Here is a 22500-nt window from a genome sequence, read left to right as displayed (position 1 = left end):
TTTTTTATTTTTAAATGAATAATTTAATCAGCATGTGAGTGTGTGAGATATCTTAGGATTTTTCAACCTGTTGTGTTTCAAGTTGTGTCAGTGTGTGATGGTGCCAGGGGTTCTTTGCTCAATGTGCGAGTGTACAGTGGTCTTTGGGGTTCTTTGCTCTGTGTGTGTGTGTGTGTGTGTGTGGTGTGTGTGTGTGTGTGATTGGGTCAGGGGTTCTTTGCTTGGCGTGCAAGTGTACATTGGCGTCTGAGGTTTTTGGCTCGCTGTGTGAATTTGTGATGTGGTCAGGGTTCCTCGCACAGCATATGAGTGTATGATAATCCTCACACAGAGCAGAAATGTGTTGTATGTCTGCTCTGCTCCACACTGATAAATGTCCTCAAACAAAACCTCACAATGTCTTTGAGTGTTTCTGGCAGGAGATTCTGGCACAATCTGCTCCAGCCAGCTGATTGATTATGTAGATGTATAGACAAAGAGAGTGACTTTTCAGTGTGGATCAATTAGAAGTAGTAATTTCATGGAAATCTTCCACATGCTAGGTTAGCTTTTAAATGCTAAATATTTGTTAGCGTCACTTTTACAGACTAGATTAGTCCTCATGCGTCATGCTAGCTTTTGTGTGCTAAACTTGCTCTGTTTGCTTTCTCTCGTTAGATTAGCTCTCATGCATTATCTTAACTTTCATTCATCGGTTAGCCTTCACTTGCTAGGTTTGGCTTATTAGGTTATTGTTTTTAGTTAGTTTGAGAGCGAAGCCAGAAAATAAAGTTACTCACTAGATTAGCTCATTAGTTAGCCTAGGTTAGATTTTATTCTGCTTACTAGATTAATAAAACAGTGATTGCTACAGTAGGTTAGCTTTCACTCAGCATCCAAGCCTGCTAGGTTTTATGTCGCTGATTTATTATTATTATTATTATTATTATTATTATTATTATTATTATTATTATTATTTTTTGCCAGCTAGTTTTGCTTTTGCTCCCTGGATTACTCTTTGCTTGCTAGGTCAGTTTTTGCACATTGGATTAATTTCTGCTCACTAGTTTTCTTTTACCGTTAAAAGGTTTAAGCTCCGCTTTTGGTTACTTGCTAGGTTAGATTTCCCTGATTGGTTTAAATTTTAGTTAGCATTTAGTGGTTAGATGTTTTCTGTACACTCTGTTGGTTTTCTCTCAGTTTCTTAGTTTTATGATTGCTAGGTTAGCCTTTTTGCTAGCTTTGCTTTCACTCACTAGATTATCTCTCTTGTGTTAGCTTTTACTAATTAGATGGCCTTCAGTTGCTTGGTTAGTTTTTATTCTCAAGATTAGGATATGAGAGTACCAAGATTATTATATGTAACATACAGTACCTACTCAATGCATGCATGTTTTCACTCATTAGTTTTGGTTTAAAGTGTAACATCGGGTTTCCGTTTAAGCTTTCATTTAATAGGTTGCGAATAAGAGAAAAACTTTCACTCACTTGTTTTTGCTCACTAAGTAAATCTTAATGATAGAAAAGCTAACAAACACAATAGATTACCTTTCATGCACTTGGTTAGCTTTCACTTGTTTTGCTTCCTATGTTAGCTTTCACTCATTCGGTAGACTGTGTTAGCTTTCTTTTGCTCACTATAGATTAGCATATTACACAATTAGCATAATCATAATGGATTAGCTCACATGCATTGGGCTAACTTTCACAAATTAGTATTTTGTCCTCAAGGTTAGCTTTCATTCCCTAGATTAGCCTTTGGTTGCTAGGCTAAGTTTTGCTAACTAGCTCATGAAAATTACAGCGAGAGAGAGTGCACAGGATAAAAATCTCAACTTTTTTCAAATAAATCTGTGCCCGAAGATTTATTCTTTATTCTGGTTAGTTTTACACTGGGAGGTGTTTAGGTACTCCTGCAGTATCTCTGGAATTTTAGTCATGTCGTCTCTGTATGTATTTCACAGCCTGAGCGTTCCTGTTTATGGAAATACTGTATCACGCCTGTTAGAAATAACTCGATGTGATAAACACCCTCTATTGATTTGAGAAAATAAAATGGAAAATAATCTCATGTATCCTGTGTGAAAGGGTCTCGCATTATTGTGTCACTTCAGGAGGAGTTAAAGACTCGGTCCCATTATAATGTAATAATCTGCCTGACCCTCACATTACCCAGCTCACTAACTCGTTTTCATATTCTGGGTTAAAGCCAAGTGATCAGGCATGCAACATGCAGACAAACAAGAGTGCATGTAAATGTCAGATGCAAATACAAAGGGAAGAGCTCATTATTTGTTATCCAGATGTTGACATCCAGATGATTTTCATATTAATGCTAAGGCATGAAATAAGGTATGGAAATTATCCACAGAGCGTCAGGAGCTGTTCTAAACCTTTTAATTCCACTTAACAAGCACAAATCTGTGTAATGAGCTGAAATTCATCTTCCTTGACTGAAATAGCCAGTTGTCAATTTATCAAACATATAATCATTTAACCAGGCTGTTTTGAAACTTCTGTGATCTCTTGAAATATTAATATATTATAGTAAATGTAACTAACTACTTACGGTTATGATTCAAGAATCATTTGATTTATTCGTACTATTGCTTCTTTACTAAATCAATTTCATGGCCTTAACGTCAGTCTTTCATCCTTTTCTTTTCCATCCGTCAAAGTAGTGATATCTTTACAGTGAGTCGGATCATTCGATTCCTAACTCGACTCCTCTTCCTCCCAAACGACTCCTGGCAGTTCGGACACAATTTTTGCAACCTCTGAAATCGTTTAATGTAATTTTACTTTTTATTACACTGTTTAATGTAATTTTACTTTTTATTATACTGTTTAATGTAATTTTACTTTTTATCAATTTATTATTTGGATTTAATTGTATAAAATATTTAAAAAGACTCCTGGTTTATGAACATAGCTTGGAGTCAAACACTCATCTTTTGATCATGTTAATAAATGGATCAGATGTTGAAAAGGAAGCATTTTGATTTAAATATATGAAGTAAAGTGATTTGTTTAGATTTAACACAAAGTATATTGTGAGAGTCAAGTGTTGATGAGTGAATAGTGATCAGCGAATGACTAAAGTCACAGAGGCTGAAAAATGTGTGGTAACAATGAGCGAGAATGAATGAATGAATGAATGAATGAATGAATGGGAGAGGAGAAAAGAATGTGTGGAGAGAAAGAACGGCTAAGAAACAAGGAGACAGAGTGAATGAGAGTGATTGAGACTGAGATGGACAGAGCGAGACCCACAGAGAGAATGAGAACCATGTGTGTGTGAGAGAGAGAGAGAGAGAGAACGGCAGGACGTACAGTGATTAGATTTAGACTCATAAGATTGACCATTTTTATCATGTGAGTTACGCCGCTGTTCAGTTATCTCCTATTAGCCGTAATCTCAGTGTTAATAGCTCCAGGCCAAACGAGGTGACGAAGCTAAATCGCTACCAATCCATTATTTATCCTCCCTTCCTTCTGACTAAACTGCTGGTTTATCATTTATCCAAGGGTGGGTGTGGGGGTGTGTATGTGCATGTGGGTAAGTACTTCAAAATGCTAAAAGAAGAAACGAGCAAAAGTCAAAAAATAGAGAGTAGGCAATTTATTGAAAACTGCTTTTAAACATGCTGGTCATCAACTGATCAAAAATATGGCTTTACTGTCATCGTCCTTTCAACTGCACTGAGCCAGAGGATCCGACGGACTGTCCGTGAAGACACAGCCCTAACCTCGACCCAAATTAAGGCCATTACTGATGCTGACTGCAGCTCAATAACAATAAGACTGCATCTGCAAGAGAAGGGACTAACATGAAACATTGAAAGATGGAAGAAAGTTTTATTCTCGGACGAGAACAAATGTAACCTGGATGGTCCTGATGGCTTCCAAGGATACTGGCATGACAAGGAGATCCCACTGGAGATGGAGGAGTGGAGGAGGCTCCATCATGACCTGTTGAACTTTTTCCATTGATGGGTAAATGGAGCTTCAGGTTGTGGGGGGGGCATCAAAGGGCTGCTGGGTATGTGGACATGTTGCAGAGGGCATCCCTCTTGACTGATGGCCCTCGCCTGTGTGGTAATAACTGGGTCTTTCAACAGGACAATGCTGCAAGTCACAACGCCTGCCTGACGAAGGACGTCTTCAAGGACAATAACGTTGCACTTCTGGACCATCCTGCATGTTCCCGTGATCTAAATCCCCTTGAGAATGTTTGGGAATGGACGGCAAGGGAAGTTTACAAAAACGGACGTCAGTTCCAGACTGTAGATGCCCTTCGTGAAGCCGTCTTCACCACATGGAGCTTCCCACCAGCCTCCTGGGGAAAAAGGTGCATCAAGCAGGAAACGAGTGTTTGAAGTTATCAACAAGAACAATGGAGCTACTCACTAATGAGTCCTTTTTGACACTATATGTGGTTCTGAATCAGACCCAAATCTGATTTGTTCCAATGTGGCCAAAGTGTGAATAACAAGTCCCAAAGTGTGCAGATTTGATTTGACTTTTATGTCAATCTACATCGACATTCGTCACAATTCTGCTCTGGCGAAAACCTTTTTTTTTGTTTTGTTTTCTTTTTCTTTTCGCCGGCGAAAACGTGACAGAAACGTGACTGGTAACGTGTATGTGTTAAGAGTGTTATATAAAGTGGTTACGTGAACCAGCTCATAATGTTTGCATTGAATACATCACATTATAGCATTACATGATATGTTTGCTTGCACCAGATGATACATTACTTCCTCCGTAACCTCGCCAACTTTTTAGCGCGACGGCGTGCTGCATGTGACGTCATTATTATTGTTCATTTGCGCATGCGGGTCAGTTCGAAACAGCAAACTGTTCACACTGGTATCTGATATAGGCCACATTTTAAAAGGTAATGTGAACAGCCAAACAAAAAAATCAGATCTGAGCAAAATATCCGAATTGAGCATTAAGTTTTGGGTGTTTTCAGGCTATGGCCTTAAACAGCCTGTTTGAGTTTAAATGCAGTTTTCAATAAATTGCCAAGCTCTGATTTTTCTCTCTTGCTCCTTTTTCTTCTTTTGCCATTTTGAAGCAGTTCTTACAACCTGGTTATGATCCACCAGCAAGAAATGCAAATACTTGGAATGTTTCCCTCGGTCTTAAGATTTTGTGTGTGTGTGTGTGTGTGTGTGTGTTTGATTTTATACATATATATATATATAATATATGTATGTGTGTATGTGTGTGTGTGTGTGTGTGTGTGTGTGTGTATGTATATTATAATTATTATTAAATTCCTCTCACTGTAATCCTGTCTATAATAATAATTGAAGTGATGTGAAGTTTCTTCAGCTTTTTTTTAAATTATTATTATTTTTTTCATTTTAATGCCTAACTCAAATAACAGTGCAAATGAATTCAATATAAAACTTAAACAATTCCTGTGTTTAAAGTCTTTGTTTGTTTTACTCTAATTTATTAAAATTATTTATTTATATTGCATCATTTTATTTTTCTATATGAATTTGCAACCAGATGTTTGAATTTTTTTTGTGGCTTTGCACCTTGATTCCTTTTTTATTTTATTAATTAAACGGTGCAGGATTCATGTAGCTGTTTCTTAGCAACCGTGGTTTGGGTTGATGTGTTGTGGTAGTGATGGAAATGTGGCTTCTTGTCAGTAAGTAATTTCATGTGGTTCAGCTCACCGGTAAGAGTCGACTCTTTCGACTCGTTATAGATGATTTGCGAATATTTTAAGCAGTGGTTGTTTCTCTTAAAGCTACGCCTGAAGGTTGTTTCGTGAAATTAAAGTAGCATGAGTAGCAAGGGAATAAACACATAATAATTCACCTAATAGAGCTGACTCGCTGAGTCGACTCTGGGCAGAATTGTTTGTTAATAGCGTGTCATTTCCTAGGAAGAATTGTAGCTGCTCACTGCGTTGGTTTTCTCCGTTACTGTAAAATGAAAATGAAAAGTGACGTGACATACGGTTAAGTTCGGTGACTCATACTCAGAATTTGTTCTCTGCATTTAACCCATACAAAGTGCACACACACACAGCAGTGAACACACACACCGTGAACACACACCGGGAGCAACGGGAAGCCATTTATGCTGCGGCGCCTGGGGAGCAGTTGGGGGGTTCGGTGCCTTGCTCAAGAGCACCTCAGTCGTGTCCGGCCCGAGACTCGAACCCACAACCTTTGGGTTACGAATCAGACTCTCTAACCATCAGGCCATGACTGTAAATGGCACTATGAGATTTCTTGACAGTTTACATGAGGACAGGATGAAACCTGCACCACAGTTACGGTACATCATCTGAGGGGTTTTGATCTAGCTAGTTTTTGTCATTTACCCAGGCTTTAAAGATGAGCGCAATCACTCCTTCAGATTTCATTGACATGAACTCAAGGACTGCTGGCTGCTCAGTGTCTTATGTTGTTCTCTCTGTCTGTCTTTTCTCTCCATTTTCCCCTCTCTTCAGTCGCTCTCCTTTTGACATGCAGTTACAGCAGGATAAAAACGGCTCATCATTTTAAGTAAAACTGGGGCAGTGGGGTGTTTGAGCAGTTGGAAAAATCCCATCCTGCCCCTGTGGGAATGGCATGTAGCGGCTTGTTAGTTCGCCTCGATTGTCCCCTAGATTAAGGAGTCCACAGCTCTTGTAGAAAGAAAAAAAAAGACGTGGGGAAATTTTAAAATGTAGCTGGTGTGTAGAGTGGGACTGCTTCACAAACCAAATAGAAATTTATCTCGTAAATATGTAGATATACTGGGGAGAGGGAAGTCTGGGCGTCCCTGCTTAGACTGCTGCCCCCGCGACCTGGCCCCGGATAAGCGGTAGAAAATGGATGGATGGATATTTATATATTTGATGTGTGTGTGTATATGTATGTGTATATCATATATTTTTAGTGTGTGTGTATACACGTGCAACCTAGCTAGCAGGTGAAAAATTTGCAAGAATTTTAGACTAATACAATAACAGGCTTAAATAAACCCATCACATACAGTAAGTCCACCTACAGTTCTCACGGAGACGCGTTTTATCAACTGGCTAGTTATCCTCCAGACAGTGCACAGACTTTTGTGCAGTGGATTTTATTTTTTTTTTTGGACGACCTAGTTAAGGTGGTAGGGTTTCCCAGCTTAGGCCAGCCACTTGAACTGCAAAGTGCTGCGGAAAACCCTGAGATATATATATATATATTAGTGTGTGTGTGTGTGTGTGTGTGTGTGTGTGAGAGAGAGGATAATAAAGATACCAGTTGATTTCTTCTAGAAACCATCTCACTGGTTGTTGGGAAGTGTGGCCGTCAGTGATTTGGTCTTTGGAGACAATGATCATTAGAACAAGGGTCATCAGTGGTTGGTGTCTTTAGGAACAATGGTTGTCACTGATTAATTTTTGAGTGGTCATTAATGGTGATTAGCATTTGTTTGTTGGGAACAATTGTGATTGGTCCACTGGAATAATGGTTATTAATCACTGGTCTTTAGGAAAACTGGTGTAAATGATGGGGTTTTTATTGGGAACAGTAGTGGTCATTAGTTTGATCTATTTGAACAATGGTCATGTGACTAGTCTTCGGGTTATGTGTCACACATTTGTTTGCTGTCCTTCTGTTTGTTTATCGAGTTCAAGCTTCGCAGTAAAACTGCATCTTGCTCTTGCTCTTGATCTTTATCATGGTAGCAAAGGTGTGGTTGCACACCGAGAAAGGTGCGTCACCTCTACAAGAGGAAAAACTCGAAATCCTGTGACACCTGAAAGTAAGAGGCTATGAATGCCAAGGACGGAAACACTGTTTCTTGGATATGAGCAAAATGAAAACTAATTCTGACTAATGTTCTATAGAAGAGCTGCTAGAGGCTGTTGCTAGTGGCTCTCTAGTTTACTTTTAAAATCGAACGGGGGACATAGAAGCCTTTATTATCGCCACATATACATTACAGTACAGTGGAATTCTTTTCTTCACATACCCCAACTGAGGAGGTTGGGGTCAGAGTGCAGGGGCAGCTATGATACAGCGCCCCTGGAGCAGGGAGTGTTGAGAGCCGTGCTCAAGAGCCCAGCAGTGGCAGCTTGGCAGTGCTGGGCTTTAAACCCTGATCCACAACCCAGACTTAACCAGTAGAGCCACCACTGCAAGCGTAATGCATTTGCAGATCTAAAACACCCAATTCAAGCCTGTAGAGACCATTAAACCACGCATAATTGCGTAATTAATTATGTTTGTATTACTCACTGTGCTGAAAGTCAGAAGACAACACTGATTTTTTTTTTTTTTTATTACTCTTCGTATTCTCCTCTTGTAACTCGGCTACTGTTCATATTTTGATTTAGAGGACAGGTTTTCCCAGGATGAAAGAGCCAGACAGTGGAGTCCTCAGAGTCATTTATAAATATGATTCATTGCTCCAGAGAGTGATTCAGCTGCATCTTTCTCTTCCTGTCACCCTGGTAACAGCACCCCCACCCTCATAGCCAGTCCCCCACCTCCAGTTCCGCATCCTCGTCATGAGTCTCTGCCTTTGGCAAGGCGAGCGGCAAGCACCGAATCAGTCCCTGGAACTCGGTCGTGTCTTGGTGGGATTATTTTGGGGATCAGCTGTTGCGTTGTTGGTGCTCTGAGCCTATCGGACGAAGGAGGGAATGGAAACAGAGGCTGGCTGCGTTGTCATTGGGACTGTGGGAGTGTGGAGGCTGGTCTAGCAGAGCCATCTGCTGCAGTGCTACTGCAGCCAACCCTCCTCTCTCTTTCTCTCTCTCTGTTTTTACTCTGTCTGTTTTTCTTTGTCCTTCTCAGCCTTTTCTGCAGTCTGAGTAATCATTATTTCATATCTGCCATCATGTCTGGCTTTATTATTATTATTATTTTTTGCTTTTCCTGAATTCCCCTTTACAGTATGTCGTCCTATTCCTTTAAGACTTAAGCGCTTTTGAGCTCAAGTCCAGATGGTGTATTCAGAGATCATGATCCCAAAAAGCCAATCGCAGGAAACACCGTTACAGTTTATTATTTCCTTGTATGTTCATTAGAGTCTTTTAATTCATGCCATTTAATCTGTATCTGTTCCCAGATTAGAAACCAGAAATTTGGACCCGAAATACAAACAAACTAGTAGCATAATTCAAAACCACTACAATCCTGACCAGGCAGGTATTAAGGATGCTAAATTGGAATACATTAAATCAGGATGGTATTAAGTTGTACATGGCCATGTTGAACATTACCTCTGACCTTCATATCTTACCAGGAAGTAAAACCAACTTATCTGTACATAGCACAGGTGCAGTGTGTAGCTTTCTTGGGGTGGGGTTCTGTATTTGTTTATCTTGGAACAAATCTGTCGTAACTGTATATCCAGATAAGGTTGTTCTTTCCAGTTCAGTCTTGAGGATGTGTAGCGGCCGGAGGATGTGTAGAGGCCCACGTGTAGCGGCCGGAGGATGTGTAGCGGCCCATGTGTAGCGGCCGGAGGATGTGTAGAGGCCCACGTGTAGCGGCCGGAGGATGTGTAGAGGCCCACGTGTAGCGGCCGGAGGATGTGTAGAGGCCCACGTGTAGCGGCCGGAGGATGTGTAGCGGCCCATGTGTAGCGGCCGGAGGATGTGTAGAGGCCCACGTGTAGCGGCCGGAGGATGTGTAGCGGCCCACGTGTAGCGGCCGGAGGATGTGTAGCGGCCCACGTGTAGCGGCCGGAGGATGTGTAGCGGCCCACGTGTAGAGGCCGGAGGATGTGTAGCGGCCCACGTGTAGAGGCCGGAGGATGTGTAGAGGCCCACGTGTAGCGGCCGGAGGATGTGTAGCGGCCCACGTGTAGAGGCCGGAGGATGTGTAGAGGCCCACGTGTAGCGGCCGGAGGATGTGTAGCGGCCCACGTGTAGAGGCCGGAGGATGTGTAGCGGCCCACGTGTAGAGGCCGGAGGATGTGTAGAGGCCCACGTGTAGCGGCCGGAGGATGTGTAGTGGCCCACGTGTAGCGGCCGGAGGATGTGTAGCGGCCCACGTGTAACGGCCTGTGTAACCTAGGGTATAGCATTTATTACCATATGTCAACACCCAAGCTTAAAATGTGTACAGACTTCCTCACCGCAGAAAACTATTAACTGCCAAAAAGCTCCTCCTCTTACTTTGACTAGAAGCGTTGCATGATTGTTCGAGAGACAACTATTGTACAGGAAAAGAACAAATGGCAATAAAAGACCACAGTTTTTGAGTGACTTTTTCAGGTGTGTTGTTCAACACCATCACTATAGCAACACCACGTTCCATGTTGTTCCATTGCGTCAGATGGAAAAGTCATCCTTAGATAATTGCTCCTTCAGGGAGACTGTGAAATGTTTGCCAGCGCTTTTATTTTTTATTATTATTATTTTCGTCCTCCTTTTATTGCCACTAATTGGTCTGTGATGACTGAAGTGACACAAGTAGGAGATTAGAAATAAGAACACACTTGAAATCAACCTTCCATCCACAGAAACATTCCATCACTAACACCAAAGCAGTGATTCAATTCTTTTAATGATTTTATTTTTTTAGTCCGATTGAATGAATCATGTTTTTCATGTTCTTTTAATGTTTTTGAAACTCTCTTGTTTTGTTTTTAGCTTCTGCAGCAGGATGAGGCAGTGATCCCACTCGTCTGCTCGTGATGGTGAGGATATTTGGGGGCCCGGTCTGTGAGGGCCAGACCAACTGCTACAACATCTCCTCCAAAGATTATTGCTACTCGGCCCGGATCCGCAGCACCGTGCTACAGGGCCTGCCGTTCGGAGGAGTGCCTACCGTACTCGCTCTCGACTTCATGTGTTTCCTGGTGAGATTATTGGGGTGGGGTTGTTGGTCGTAACCAGGGGTCGGCAACTCGCGGCTCCGGAGCCTCGAGTGGCTCTTTCATCCCTTTGCTGCGGCTCCCTGTAGATTTAAGATGAAGATAACACTGCATATATCTTTTTTTTTTTTTTTTTTTAACCTTTATGGAAAGTATAGAAAAAACTGTAGTGTGTTGCATTTATGAAATCAATGAACTGCTACCGAGTAAACGAAATTTTATTTCTGCAAACAAACAAAAATATTTTGAACAGTTTGAACCTTTTGTTTGAACAAAAACAGTTTGAACAAAAAAAAACACGCCAGGTCGAAGGTTACTTTCAAATAAAATGTTTAACGTCTAATCGAGTCCTACTCGTCTTCGTAAACTTAAATTAAAATAAAAATAAATGTTTAATTTAAATTCCTTTTTTAATTCAGTTAGTTCGTTTTTTAAGAAATGGAATTCTAAATACTAAGATCACGATGCTCTTGTAACATTGAAATAAAGCGTGTTTAATTTTTCAGTCGCTCAAAATACGCGTCATAACCGCCGACTTGCGAAATCCGACACCGAAGCGGACGCATTTTTGGTTCGCTGCAGCCGGCAAGTTAAAATTTTTATGTTGTGAATACGAAGAGGACTCAATTAGAGATTGAACATTTTATTTGAAAGTAACCTTCGACCCGGCGTCTTTTTTGTTAAGGTTGGTTCAAACTGTTCAAAATATTTTTGTCTGCTTGCAGAAATGTAATTTCGTTTGCTTGAAAGCAGTTCATCGATTTCATAAATGCAACACACTACAGTTTTTTCTTTCCTTTCCATAAAGGTAAAAAAAAAAAAAACGATAGATGCGGTGTTCTCTTCATCTTAGATATTAAAAGGGTTTTGTGGCTCCCTGTGTTTTTTTTTTTTTTTTGTTGTTTTTTTTTCTTTTCTTTTTTCTGTGGGAAACGGTTCCAAATGGCTCTTTGAGTGTTTAAGGTTTCCGTCCCCTGGTCATAACAGTATGTTCTTGACTGACTGAAAGGTTTAAAGGGCCACATTTCAGTGGTTTCAGCTCATATCAGAATTTATATTCTTAGGGGACTACAGTTTACCAACAATTCATTTTTAGATTTAGCATTTTGACTAATCCATGATTCAATGCTGCAATCTCCAAACGATAAACAAATCTTAAGCAGAACCTTCTAGAAGCTCGCCTGCCCTTTAAAACATGAAACACCTTTTAGAAAATAGCGGGTTTCTTTGGACACTTATGGGTTCCTTCCTTCCTAAGGGGCTTTTTACACCTGGTCACTTCATGCGTTTTCTGTGATCCGCTAGCTATCCGTCGGTAAAAAGACCAGGTCTAAATGCCCTCAAACGTTTTCGAGACGGATATAAATCCGATGGTTCGAACCCCTTCAGGAGGTGGTCTGGGACGCATTTCAGATGAAACTGGACAGGTGTAAATGAATGTGGTTGTTCAAGCCCAACTCCTCCCAAACGGAAGTACGTCACTCGCGAGTGATCTTTCACCCAGGCGTCTCGTTGGGGCTTAAAACATGCTGCTGCCGCCAGCGAAAATGCAGCAAACAGTAAACACTGTTTTTTGTAGCGTAACCGTCGTAACGAGTTTTTACGTCTTCTTTTTGATTGCATTCTGAAAACCGCATATTACAGTAGAGGTCTTCTCTGGGAACCTTTAAAGAAATGTACCCGATCCGAGGTGACCCGATTCACTTTTTAACCCGAACAAGACGTGCATAATATATTTTTTTTTTAAGAAAGACCCGAAAAACATACAAGACATAACCCGAAAAAAACAAGACATACCCGAAAAATTAGGCCCAAGTTCCACCCGACTCGTTGGCAATTTTTATTTTAACCCGACTGGACCTGAATGTTGCATAACTCTACACTAAAGTAACCGCTACAGCGTGGATTCAAAATTGATTGACGGGTCTGTTTCAACGAAAATTAGCTTACCGCCACACGTCGCCAGCCACACGTCGCCAGCCACATGTCGCTAGCGGTCTTGGCAAACAGAGACGAGTCGATGCACACACATGAGATACAGTAGTTCGGGTCTTCTCGGGTCCGTTCGGTAAAAACACATTCATTTTAAATTACCTGAGACCCGATGACGCTATTATACCCGACCCGTGTCCGAGGTACACGTGAAACTTTTGGTGGATCTAAGTGGACCCGTGAAGACCTCTACCGCATACACCAAAGCGTGTTCCGTTTCAATTCCCCCGGAAATGAGGTAAAATATATTCGCATTTTGGGCGGGAGTAGAAAGATTGGATCGATTTCTGAGAAGCGTTTATGTGGCCTAATGTAAACGGAACAGTTTTAACAAATCGGACAGCTATCGGATCAGAGAAAACACACGGAGTGACCGGGTGTAAAAAGGCCCTGAGAGACTTGGAAGTCTTTCTAATAATGTAAAACTTTTGGTAGGATTCAAACGCAGAATATTATAAAGGTTCCCAGAGAAGGACAAGTGAAGAACCTTTAATAATACTGGATAGCACAGATGCTACAAACACCATGGTTCCATAGTTGGAAATACTGTAAAATTGTGGGGGTATGAGCACCTACATACAGTATTTTGGATCTGGGTATAAAATCAGCAACTGTTGCCCCTGTAGCAGGAGCTCGGATACTCAGCTAGCTAGCGTTATTTGCGAACGTCTAATGGAAACGAAGCCTCAGGAGCAATGCATTAACCCACATGCGGCCTTGCTAACCCAATCGATCTTTAGCCTTTATAGAGGGCAGAAAGGTTGTCGGATGTTTCACACGCTAATGAAAGGAGAGCTGTGTAACCTAATAATGTTCTCAGCTGTGAATTGCTTCGTAACGCTGACCCATATTCCTGCTGACGAGTATGCCTTGGACCTGGACCTGGGGTTGGTGTAGTTTACCAGCCAAGGAGGGAATGTGACTTGGTCAGCATTTGTGTGTGTGTGTGTGTGTGTGTGTGTCCCAATACTATAGCACTATGTGACTTGTGATGAGAAATCAATGTTTATTATTATCTCATGATTGTTTCCTTTTTTGTTTTTCCTTTCTTGATCTATTGATCTGCTGCCTTTTTTATCATCATCATCAAGGCCCTGACCTTTTATTTTCTCTCTACTCGTTTCTCAGGTCCTCCTCTTCGTCTTCTCTATTTTGAGGAAGCTGGCATGGGATTACGGCAGGCTGGCTCTGGTGACCGATGCTGACAGGTAAGAGTGTACGTGGTGTGTGTGTGTGTGTGTGTGTGTGTGTGTGTGTGTGTGTGTGTGTGTGTGTGTGTGTGTGTGTCCATTTTTTTCCCCTTCAGGAAAAAGGAAGCTGATGTTGGGTTGCTAACTAAACCTTGCCTCTTGTTCTTCTTAAAGGTTTTTTGCACCTTCACATAGTCTCACGTTGCCTTATTTATTCATTAATATCATAAACTTTTCCTTTGTATAAGAGGTTGGTATAAAATGGTTATGTTTGACCTGCTCACATAAATGAACCTAAGAAAGCTTCTATTATTTATTTATTCACACACACACACACACACACACACACACGTACTGTTGCATGAAAGTATTCATCGTTGGGGTGGACATGCTGTCCTTTAATGATTCTTTTCCTGTAACTGCAAGTATTATTTTTTTTTTCTACCCCCTAACTTTACTTTTTCCAACTTTTTTTGTTTCCTTCCGCTCCTGAATTGGTGTCATGGTTTCCTCAGAAGTTGACAGACCTGAGGAAGGAAATTTCACATCTTTCTGTGTCAGATTTGAATAGTTTTTTCTTTACAGCGTGTTGTTGCAGCCAACCGTATCTGTAACGCTGACACTCTGGAGACCAGTAAAACAGGGTGTGTGTGTTTGTTACAAACACGCACACACACGCACACACACGCGCTCATGACAATGAAGTCGCATGTGTGGATTAAGGTTGTCAAGAACGCGTTAATCACTTCTGCTCTCGTTTTGCTTCGGAGATACTGGTTTTTAAGGTACCAGACTGTTGCTATAGTAACGGTTCGAGTCTGTGCACGTCGTCATGGCCGAGCTGGAGCGAGTAACCTGAGCGTTATTGGTAACTTGTGTACTCGATATACATGTAGTTTTCATTCATCTAAGCTGGAGAGCAGTGGATCCCGGGAATACACTCTGTATAATAGGGCCACCAATTCTCACACAAACACACACACACACACACACACACACACATTATACACACACACACACTCATTCACAGCTACTGTATGTGTCCTCAATTCAAGTATCTAGCAGCATGCTTTTGGAATGTTTGAAGAAAATGGAGAACCCGGAAGGAAATCCTTGTGTAGAATGAAGAACATTCCATTCTAGACCCAAATCCACATACCAAGAACTCCGGAGCTACGAGTCTGGAGTTTTTACCTGCTAGTTCTACCATCTTTCCCATTTTAGTACTGTAGAAATGTCAAGCCATCGGTCTTTGTGCTTCCATAGTTCTGAAAAGCAAAGCTAATCCGCTGTGACGCAAAAAAAAACCTTGTCACGTCATGAATCAAAATAGAATACGTTGTTGTTCGTTGTTCGTCTTCTCCAGCGTGGGTTCAAGCTTTTTGTTCAAAACACTACAAGTATGAACCTATTCACCTCCTCCTCTCTTTCATGTGCACAACAAAGGTGCGGATCGCTTTCCTCGCTTTGAAACTTAACACTGGAGCCTCGAGCTTGAATATGGAAGAGCTTTATGAGTTACAGGAGCCTCGTGAAGCAGAGGAATCAAATTGTTCCAAATACACACAGGAACATGGCTAGCGAAGGGCAGATGGGCAACACCGGTCAAGTGATTCAAGGCTGTTGACGTGCTGTGCGTCTTCTGAATAAAGAACGTGGGACAGAAATGATTCGCCGGATTGTTTTTGATTGGAGGATGCTTCGTAGTCTTGTAACTAACACTCACTCACTCACTCACTCACTCTCTCACTCATTTTCTACCGCTTATCCGAACTACCTCTGGTCACGGGGAGCCTGTGCCTATCTCTGGCGTCATCGGGCATCAAGGCAGGATACACCCTGGATGGAGTGCCAACCCATCTCAGGGCGCGCACACACACACACACACACACACACACACTCATTCACTCACACACTACGGACAATTTCCCAGAGATGCCAATCAACCTACCATGCATGTCTTTGGACTGGGGGAGGAAACCGGAGTACCCGGAGGAAACCCCCGAGGCACGGGGAGAACATGCAAACTCCACACACACAAGGCGGAGGCGGGAATCGAACCCCGACCCTGGAGGTGTGAGTCGAACGTGCTAACCACTAAGCCACCGCGATTTTTATTGGCGGATGGCAAACCAACTTAAGGTGCATTTACCGCCACCTACTGGACTGGAGTGTGGAGCGCATAATGGTTAGGAAGAAACAAATGTTGTTTTCCAACAATACTGCACGTATTACGTAATGTTCTCTGATTGGTTTAATGCTGCCAGCGTACGTAGTGTATGTATTGCGTCCCTGTGTCAGCGGGAAATGGTCCGACAGTTAATCAAGTGGAGCGCTTACCAAAGTCGCACAACAACATTTTTACAGATTTTTGGAAGTCAGTGCACACATAAGGCGCACCGGATTATTAGGCTCACGGCCGATTTTTGAGAAAATGTAAGGCTCTTAGGTGCGCCTTATAGTGTGGAAAATGCGGTAATCGTATTTAAATGCACATAAATATTAGTTGAGAATTTCCCCCCAAAATGTCATGTAAAATGATTGTGTTTGAAGAAGATTGAACCAATATAACAAAAAGCAGGTTTTTTTTATTGAACACAAGCCTATCGCTTAGGCTACAATGGCCGTAACATCGCAATTCGAAAAGCATCCATTAACCCCTTGTCTTCCACAATATTAACAGGCCTACAGTCCATTGCAATCTATTTAGGTATTGCATTTGTTAGTGTTTTCTGAGGACGACTGACTTAATTTGCGGCGATTTTCAGTCAGCGTGGTTTGGCGGAGCTTGCCTGCAGCATCCGGGGAGCTCGCAATATGTTTTTGAGATCAGGTGGTATTTCATGCTAGAACTACTTCGATGGTATGCAAATTCCTTATTGCAGAGAACACAAAGGACATTGGTTTTATCAGTGGCTCCATTGGAAAGAGTTTTGAATTCAAATTTGTCCTTCAGAAAGCCAGGCAGATCTGTGTCGTTTGGCATCATGCTTGACTAACTCGCCACTACAGCTTATTGCAAGATGTGTGTCGTCGGTACAGGTGTGGGGTGGGGAGGGGAGGGGCGTGTTAAATGCGTTAAAAATATAAACGTGTTATTTTTTTCTCAGGATTAATTAATCTAATTAACGTGTTAATTTACCAGGCCTAGTTCTATCAAATGCTGATATTAATGTTAATAACAATATCTAACTTGAATGGTTAAAAAAAAGGAAGAAAGTGCAGATTCGCACCGGTTCCTTAATTGATTAGTTTTAACTGCTTGGTCAAGGTTGGCGGTGTTTTTTCCCATTTGTAATTTAATTAGCACAAAAAAATTCCTACAAAAACATACCTGCCCTGATCCTGAATTTAAATACAATTGAGTGATTCATCGATTCATTATAACTTCCTGTTGCAGGTCTTTTTAAAAAATGTTTATTTATTTATTTATTTATTTATTTATTATTTATTATTATTTTTTTTTTTTGTTTTACGTTCAGATATTAGTCTGTCTTTTTTTTTTTTTTTGTAAAATTGTTATAATAAACAAAAATTAATTGATTTTGTTCTGTTTCATTTTAACTTGTTTGTCAAGGTTGCGTTTTTTAATTTTTTTATTTTAGATATTGAACTAAATTAATTTAATACAATCCATGGGCAGGATTCAAAAAAGAGAAAAGGGGGGAAAAACAGTTCTGAACATGTTTCTAGATTTGACAAGTTATACTAATAAGATATTTATACTAAAAATGATTGGGACACCCGACCATCGGTATGAACTGCCTGTGTTTCTGAAGCGTATTTGTAGGATTTGTTGTCTTTTTTACGTTACGTTTATTCTGCTTTAAATCCGTAAATACAGGTGCCTGCAAATCTAAAGAGTGTTTCATTTAACAAAGCTGGGTGAATGTACGGTGTGGGCTAGAAAGAAATCAGCCCCAGCATTTCTTCTTCTTCTTCTTGCTTCTTAATTCCAATATCAGACAAAATTAAAAAAATAAAAAAACCCTCCATAGCAAGGCATTTATTAACACCAGATAAGATGACACGGCTATATTTCTATATTTCCGTGTGGATGGCAAAGACTTGCTGATGCATTTTCTTTCAGCCAGGTCATGAGCCTTGGTGCAGAACTGCAGAAATCTCCTCGCAGACCTGTTGTGCCTCCTGACTCATGTTCCTGACTCATTTCTTTGTGCCTTTCACTGCCAGGCCTTGAGGTTTCACTTCTCTTCCCCATTCCACTGTAACCTTGCTCCTCTGGGCAGGCAGAAAGGATCTGCAGAAGCTTCATCCACACGCTTTCTTGACACTGTTTGGCAGGAGGAGAGAAGTGAATTAAGCCGCCGTTATAAATGCCATCTGTTCTATGAAGCAATCTGCTCCAGCGAGCGGCGCATATTTTCTGCACTCCCAGGATTTCTGTTGTTACTGTGCAGGGTGAATGATTCGAGAACCCACGCGCTCTCCCTCTCTCCCTCTCTCTATTCTCTGTATTTCTTTATTTTCCAGCTTCTCCATTTTGTGCTCTCTCTCTCTATTTCATTCTCTTTCTCTCTTTTCTTTTTAACTTTTTCTCCATTTTGTCTCTTTCTCCCCTCCTGCTCTTTGCTCTCGTGCTCTCTCTCTTTCTCTTCTTTTCTCTTCTCTTCTCTACTCTCTCTCCTTTCTATCCGCTCTCACTCCTCTCTTGTTCTCTCTTCAGTCCCTCACTCTCTCTTCATGCTCGATCTCTCTCAGTTCTCACTCCTCTCTTGCTCTTTCTTCATTCCCGCACTCTCTCTTGCTCTCTCTCTCTCTCCCCTCTCTTGCAGTCTCTCTCTCTCTCTCTCTCTCTCTCTCCCCTCTCTTGCAGTCTCTCTCTCTCTCTCCCCTCTCTTGCAGTCTCTCTCTCTCTCTCCCCTCTCTTGCAGTCTCTCTCTCTCTCCCCTCTCTTGCAGTCTCTCTCTCTCTCCCCTCTCTTGCAGTCTCTCTCTCTCTCTCTCCCCTCTCTTGCAGTCTCTCTCTCTCTCCCCTCTCTTGCAGTCTCTCTCTCTCTCCCCTCTCTTGCAGTCTCTCTCTCTCTCCCCTCTCTTGCAGTCTCTCTCTCTCTCTCTCTCTCTCTCTCTCTCCCCTCTCTTGCAGTCTCCTCTCTCTCTCTCCCTCTCCTGCAGTCTCTCTCTCTCTCCCCTCTCTGCCGTCTCTCTCTCTCTCTCTCCCCTCTCCTTGCAAGTCTCTCTCTCTCATCTCCCCTCTCTTGCAGTCCTCTCTTCTCTCTCCCCTCTCTTGCAGTCTCTCTCTCTCTCTCTCTCTCTCTCTCTCTCCCCTCTCTTGCAGTCTCTCTCTCTCTCTCTCTCTCTCTCCCCTCTCTTGCAGTCTCTCTCTCTCTCTCTCTCTCTCTCCCCTCTCTTGCAGTCTCTCTCTCTCTCTCTCTCTCGCTCCCCTCTCTTGCAGGTCATCTCTCTCTCTCTCTCTCTCTCCTCTCTCTTGCAGGTCTCCTCCTCTCTCTCTCTCTCCCTCTCTTGCAGTCTCTCTCTCTCTCCCCCTCTCTTGCAGTCTCTCGGTCTCTCTCTCCCCTCTCTTGCAGTCTCTCTCTCTCCCCTCTCTTGCAGTCTCTCTCTCTCTCCCCTCTCTTGCAGTCTCTCTCTCTCTCTCTCTCCCCTCTCTTGCAGTCTCTCTCTGTCTCTCTCTCTCTCCCCTCTCTTGCAGTCTCTCTGTCTCTCTCTCTCTCTCCCCTCTCTTGCAGTCTCTCTCTCTCTCTCGTGTGGGCTTTCAGCAGATCATTTTGCAGCATGGCTAATGCTCTGCACTCATTGCTTATCGATAATCCTAAAAATAAGCTCACCAGTCCCATAACTTTGCACATGGCATGTAATCAGATCTTTTTTTATTTTTGTACGTTTATTTATTTCTTTTCTTTAAACAGGCTGTTAGTGGCCTGAAAGACTTGACCTTGTTTAACCTTAATCCTTTATTGATTTGCATTTTATTTGTAAGGATTTATTTCTGTGTTTAAAAGCAGCAGTCTATACTATATGCTCCCTGTGGGTTAATCAGTCTATTATGGGCTTCATCATAAAGCCATATGCAGCCTGGACTTATGTTTGAGGGGAAGGACGCTGAGTTAAATGTCTGTCTGTCTTTGTCTCTGTCTTTCTTCCTTTCTATGCCTGTCTGTCTGTCTTTTGTTACTTTCTGTCCTCTTCTTCTTCTTCTTCTTCTTCTACCAGGACTACAAATTTCTGCCCACTAAATTTAGCCCGAGTTGCCTGTCTGTCTTTTGTTTCTTTCGGTCTTCTTCTTCTTTGTCTTCCTCTTCCTCTTCCGGGACTACAAATTTCTGCCCACTACTGTTCATTCACTCATGATATAATCTCTGCTAGCTAGCTAACTAATTCGATCTGCCTCCTGGCCTAACTCGACTACGAGTCAAAAATGTAAGATTTTGCAATTAACCCTCTCTGAGCCACTGCATCTCATCTCTGGCCCTGCGCTCAAATCTGGGGTATGTGAAGGGAAAAAATCACCATACTGTCCTGTATATGTGGCACAAACAAAGGCTGCTTCTTCTTTGTGTCTTCCTGTACAGGGAACTATGGAAAGATTTGTGTTGTGGATTCCTCACCGTGTGCATTTCTGTTTTTATAGCTTTTAATGCTTCCCATTTCCCGGCTCTTTGGCGTGTGCAGTACAGGACCTTGAATGCCCCAAAAGGCCATTTGGATATTGACTATCTGTGCTGTTGAGTGATGCTGCTGGAAATGAGTTTGTCCTGAACTGCAGGGCTTTGGCTATTTTAACTGGCCAGCAGGAACGTTCTGTTTCCTTCTAATAAAACTCCAGGCTGCGGGCCAAACTGTAGTCCTGCTATAACGTGTTGCGATCGACGTACATATTAAAATTTACATTTACATTTACGGCATTTAGCAGACACCCTTATCCAGAGTGACTTACAACTGAGCAACTGAGGGTTAAGGGCCTTGCTCAGAGGCCCAGCAGTGGCAGCTTGGTGGACCAGGGGTTCGAACCCATGACCTTCTGATCAGTAACCCAACACCTTAGCCACTGAGCTACCACATCCCTGCAAAAAAATGGCCTCGACTTGCTAGTTTTAACTCACCTGTGTTGACACACGCACACTTTAAATGACGGATGACGCTCTGTATCAGTTATTCTGTCATGAGATGAATTACATGCAGATGTGGCAATCCAGTGAGGTGGTTATTTTTGTTTGAGATGTGCGGGTCATGAGTCGGTTCGTAAGCGACTCTGACGAATGCTTATAACAAGAAATCTGAGTCAGTCACTAGTCATATGTTTTGCAAACCGAAACGGGTCGTAAGGTTTGCAGGGAGTAGTGAGTCACAAATCGGAGTCAAGTCTGATGCTTGGAAGAGTCAATCATAACTCAGCATTTAGCCCAAGTCGAGCAGGTTAGAGTCGAGCAGGTTAGAGTCGAGCAGGTTAGAGTCGAGCAGGTTAGAGTCGAGCAGGTTAGAGTCGAGCAGTTAGAGTCGAGCAGTTATGAGCGAAGTCATGAATCATAAGCTTCACATTCAGAGGAGACAACGATGCTGCTTAGTTACAAAGTAGTTTGTAGTTACAAAGTCCCTGTGTGTGTGCCTCTGTGTGTCCCTCTGTGTGTGTGTCCCTCTGTGTGTGTGTGTGTGTGTGTCCCTCTGTGTGTGTGTGTGTGTGTCCCTCTGTGTGTGTGTGTGTGTGTGTCCCTCTGTGTGTGTGTGTGTGTGTGTCCCTCTGTGTGTGTGTGTGTGTGTGTCCCTCTGTGTGTGTGTGTGTGTGTGTCCCTCTGTGTGTGTGTGTGTGTGTGTCCCTCTGTGTGTGTGTGTCCCTCTGTGTGTGTGTGTCCCTCTGTGTGTGTGTGTCCCTCTGTGTGTGTGTGTCCCTCTGTGTGTGTGTGTCCCTCTGTGTGTGTCCCTCTGTGTGTGTGTGTGTGTGTGTGTGTGTCCCTCTGTGTGTGTGTGTGTGTGTGTGTCCCTCTGTGTGTGTGTGTGTCCCTCTGTGTGTGTGTGTGTCCCTCTGTGTGTGTGTGTGTGTCCCTCTGTGTGTGTGTGTGTGTCCCTCTGTGTGTGTGTGTGTGTCCCTCTGTGTGTGTGTGTGTGTCCCTCTGTGTGTGTGTGTGTGTCCCTCTGTGTGTGTGTGTGTGTCCCTCTGTGTGTGTGTGTGTCCCTCTGTGTGTGTGTGTGTCCCTCTGTGTGTGTGTGTGTCCCTCTGTGTGTGTGTGTGTGTCCCTCTGTGTGTGTGTCCCTCTGTGTGTGTGTGTGTGTCCCTCTGTGTGTGTGTGTGTGTGTGTGTCCCTCTGTGTGTGTGTGTGTGTCCCTCTGTGTGTGTGTGTGTGTCCCTCTGTGTGTGTGTGTGTGTCCCTCTGTGTGTGTGTGTGTGTCCCTCTGTGTGTGTGTGTGTGTCCCTCTGTGTGTGTGTGTGTGTCCCTCTGTGTGTGTGTGTGTGTGTCCCTCTGTGTGTGTGTGTGTGTGTGTGTGTCCCTGTGTGTGTGTGTGTGTGTGTGTGTGTGTCCCTCTGT

General features: G+C 42.6%; 1 protein-coding gene and 1 long non-coding RNA gene across 3 annotated transcripts in view; one reads left to right on the top strand and one right to left on the bottom strand.

Annotated features, from left to right (window-relative positions):
• LOC113646777 (CSC1-like protein 2) overlaps positions 1 to 22500 on the top strand; it is a 62199-nt gene that overhangs the window by 2844 nt on the left and 36855 nt on the right. For both annotated transcript variants that reach the window (XM_047806617.1, XM_047806615.1), the window contains exons 2-3: positions 10595 to 10803; positions 13939 to 14018. In XM_047806617.1, the coding sequence (XP_047662573.1) occupies positions 10639 to 10803; positions 13939 to 14018 (245 nt within the window). In that variant the 5' untranslated portion in view covers positions 10595 to 10638. The remainder of the gene's footprint in view (positions 1 to 10594; positions 10804 to 13938; positions 14019 to 22500) is intronic.
• LOC113646778 overlaps positions 18116 to 22500 on the bottom strand; it is a 19198-nt gene continuing 14813 nt past the window's right edge. The window contains exon 3 of the long non-coding RNA XR_003441523.2: positions 18116 to 18294. This is a non-coding gene — a long non-coding RNA (uncharacterized LOC113646778). The remainder of the gene's footprint in view (positions 18295 to 22500) is intronic.

Source organism: Tachysurus fulvidraco, chromosome 2 (assembly GCF_022655615.1).
Source record: "Tachysurus fulvidraco isolate hzauxx_2018 chromosome 2, HZAU_PFXX_2.0, whole genome shotgun sequence".
NCBI lineage: Eukaryota > Metazoa > Chordata > Actinopteri > Siluriformes > Bagridae > Tachysurus > Tachysurus fulvidraco.
The sequence above is the reverse complement of the archived record's forward strand: the minus strand, read 5'-3'. Positions and strand labels throughout refer to the sequence as shown.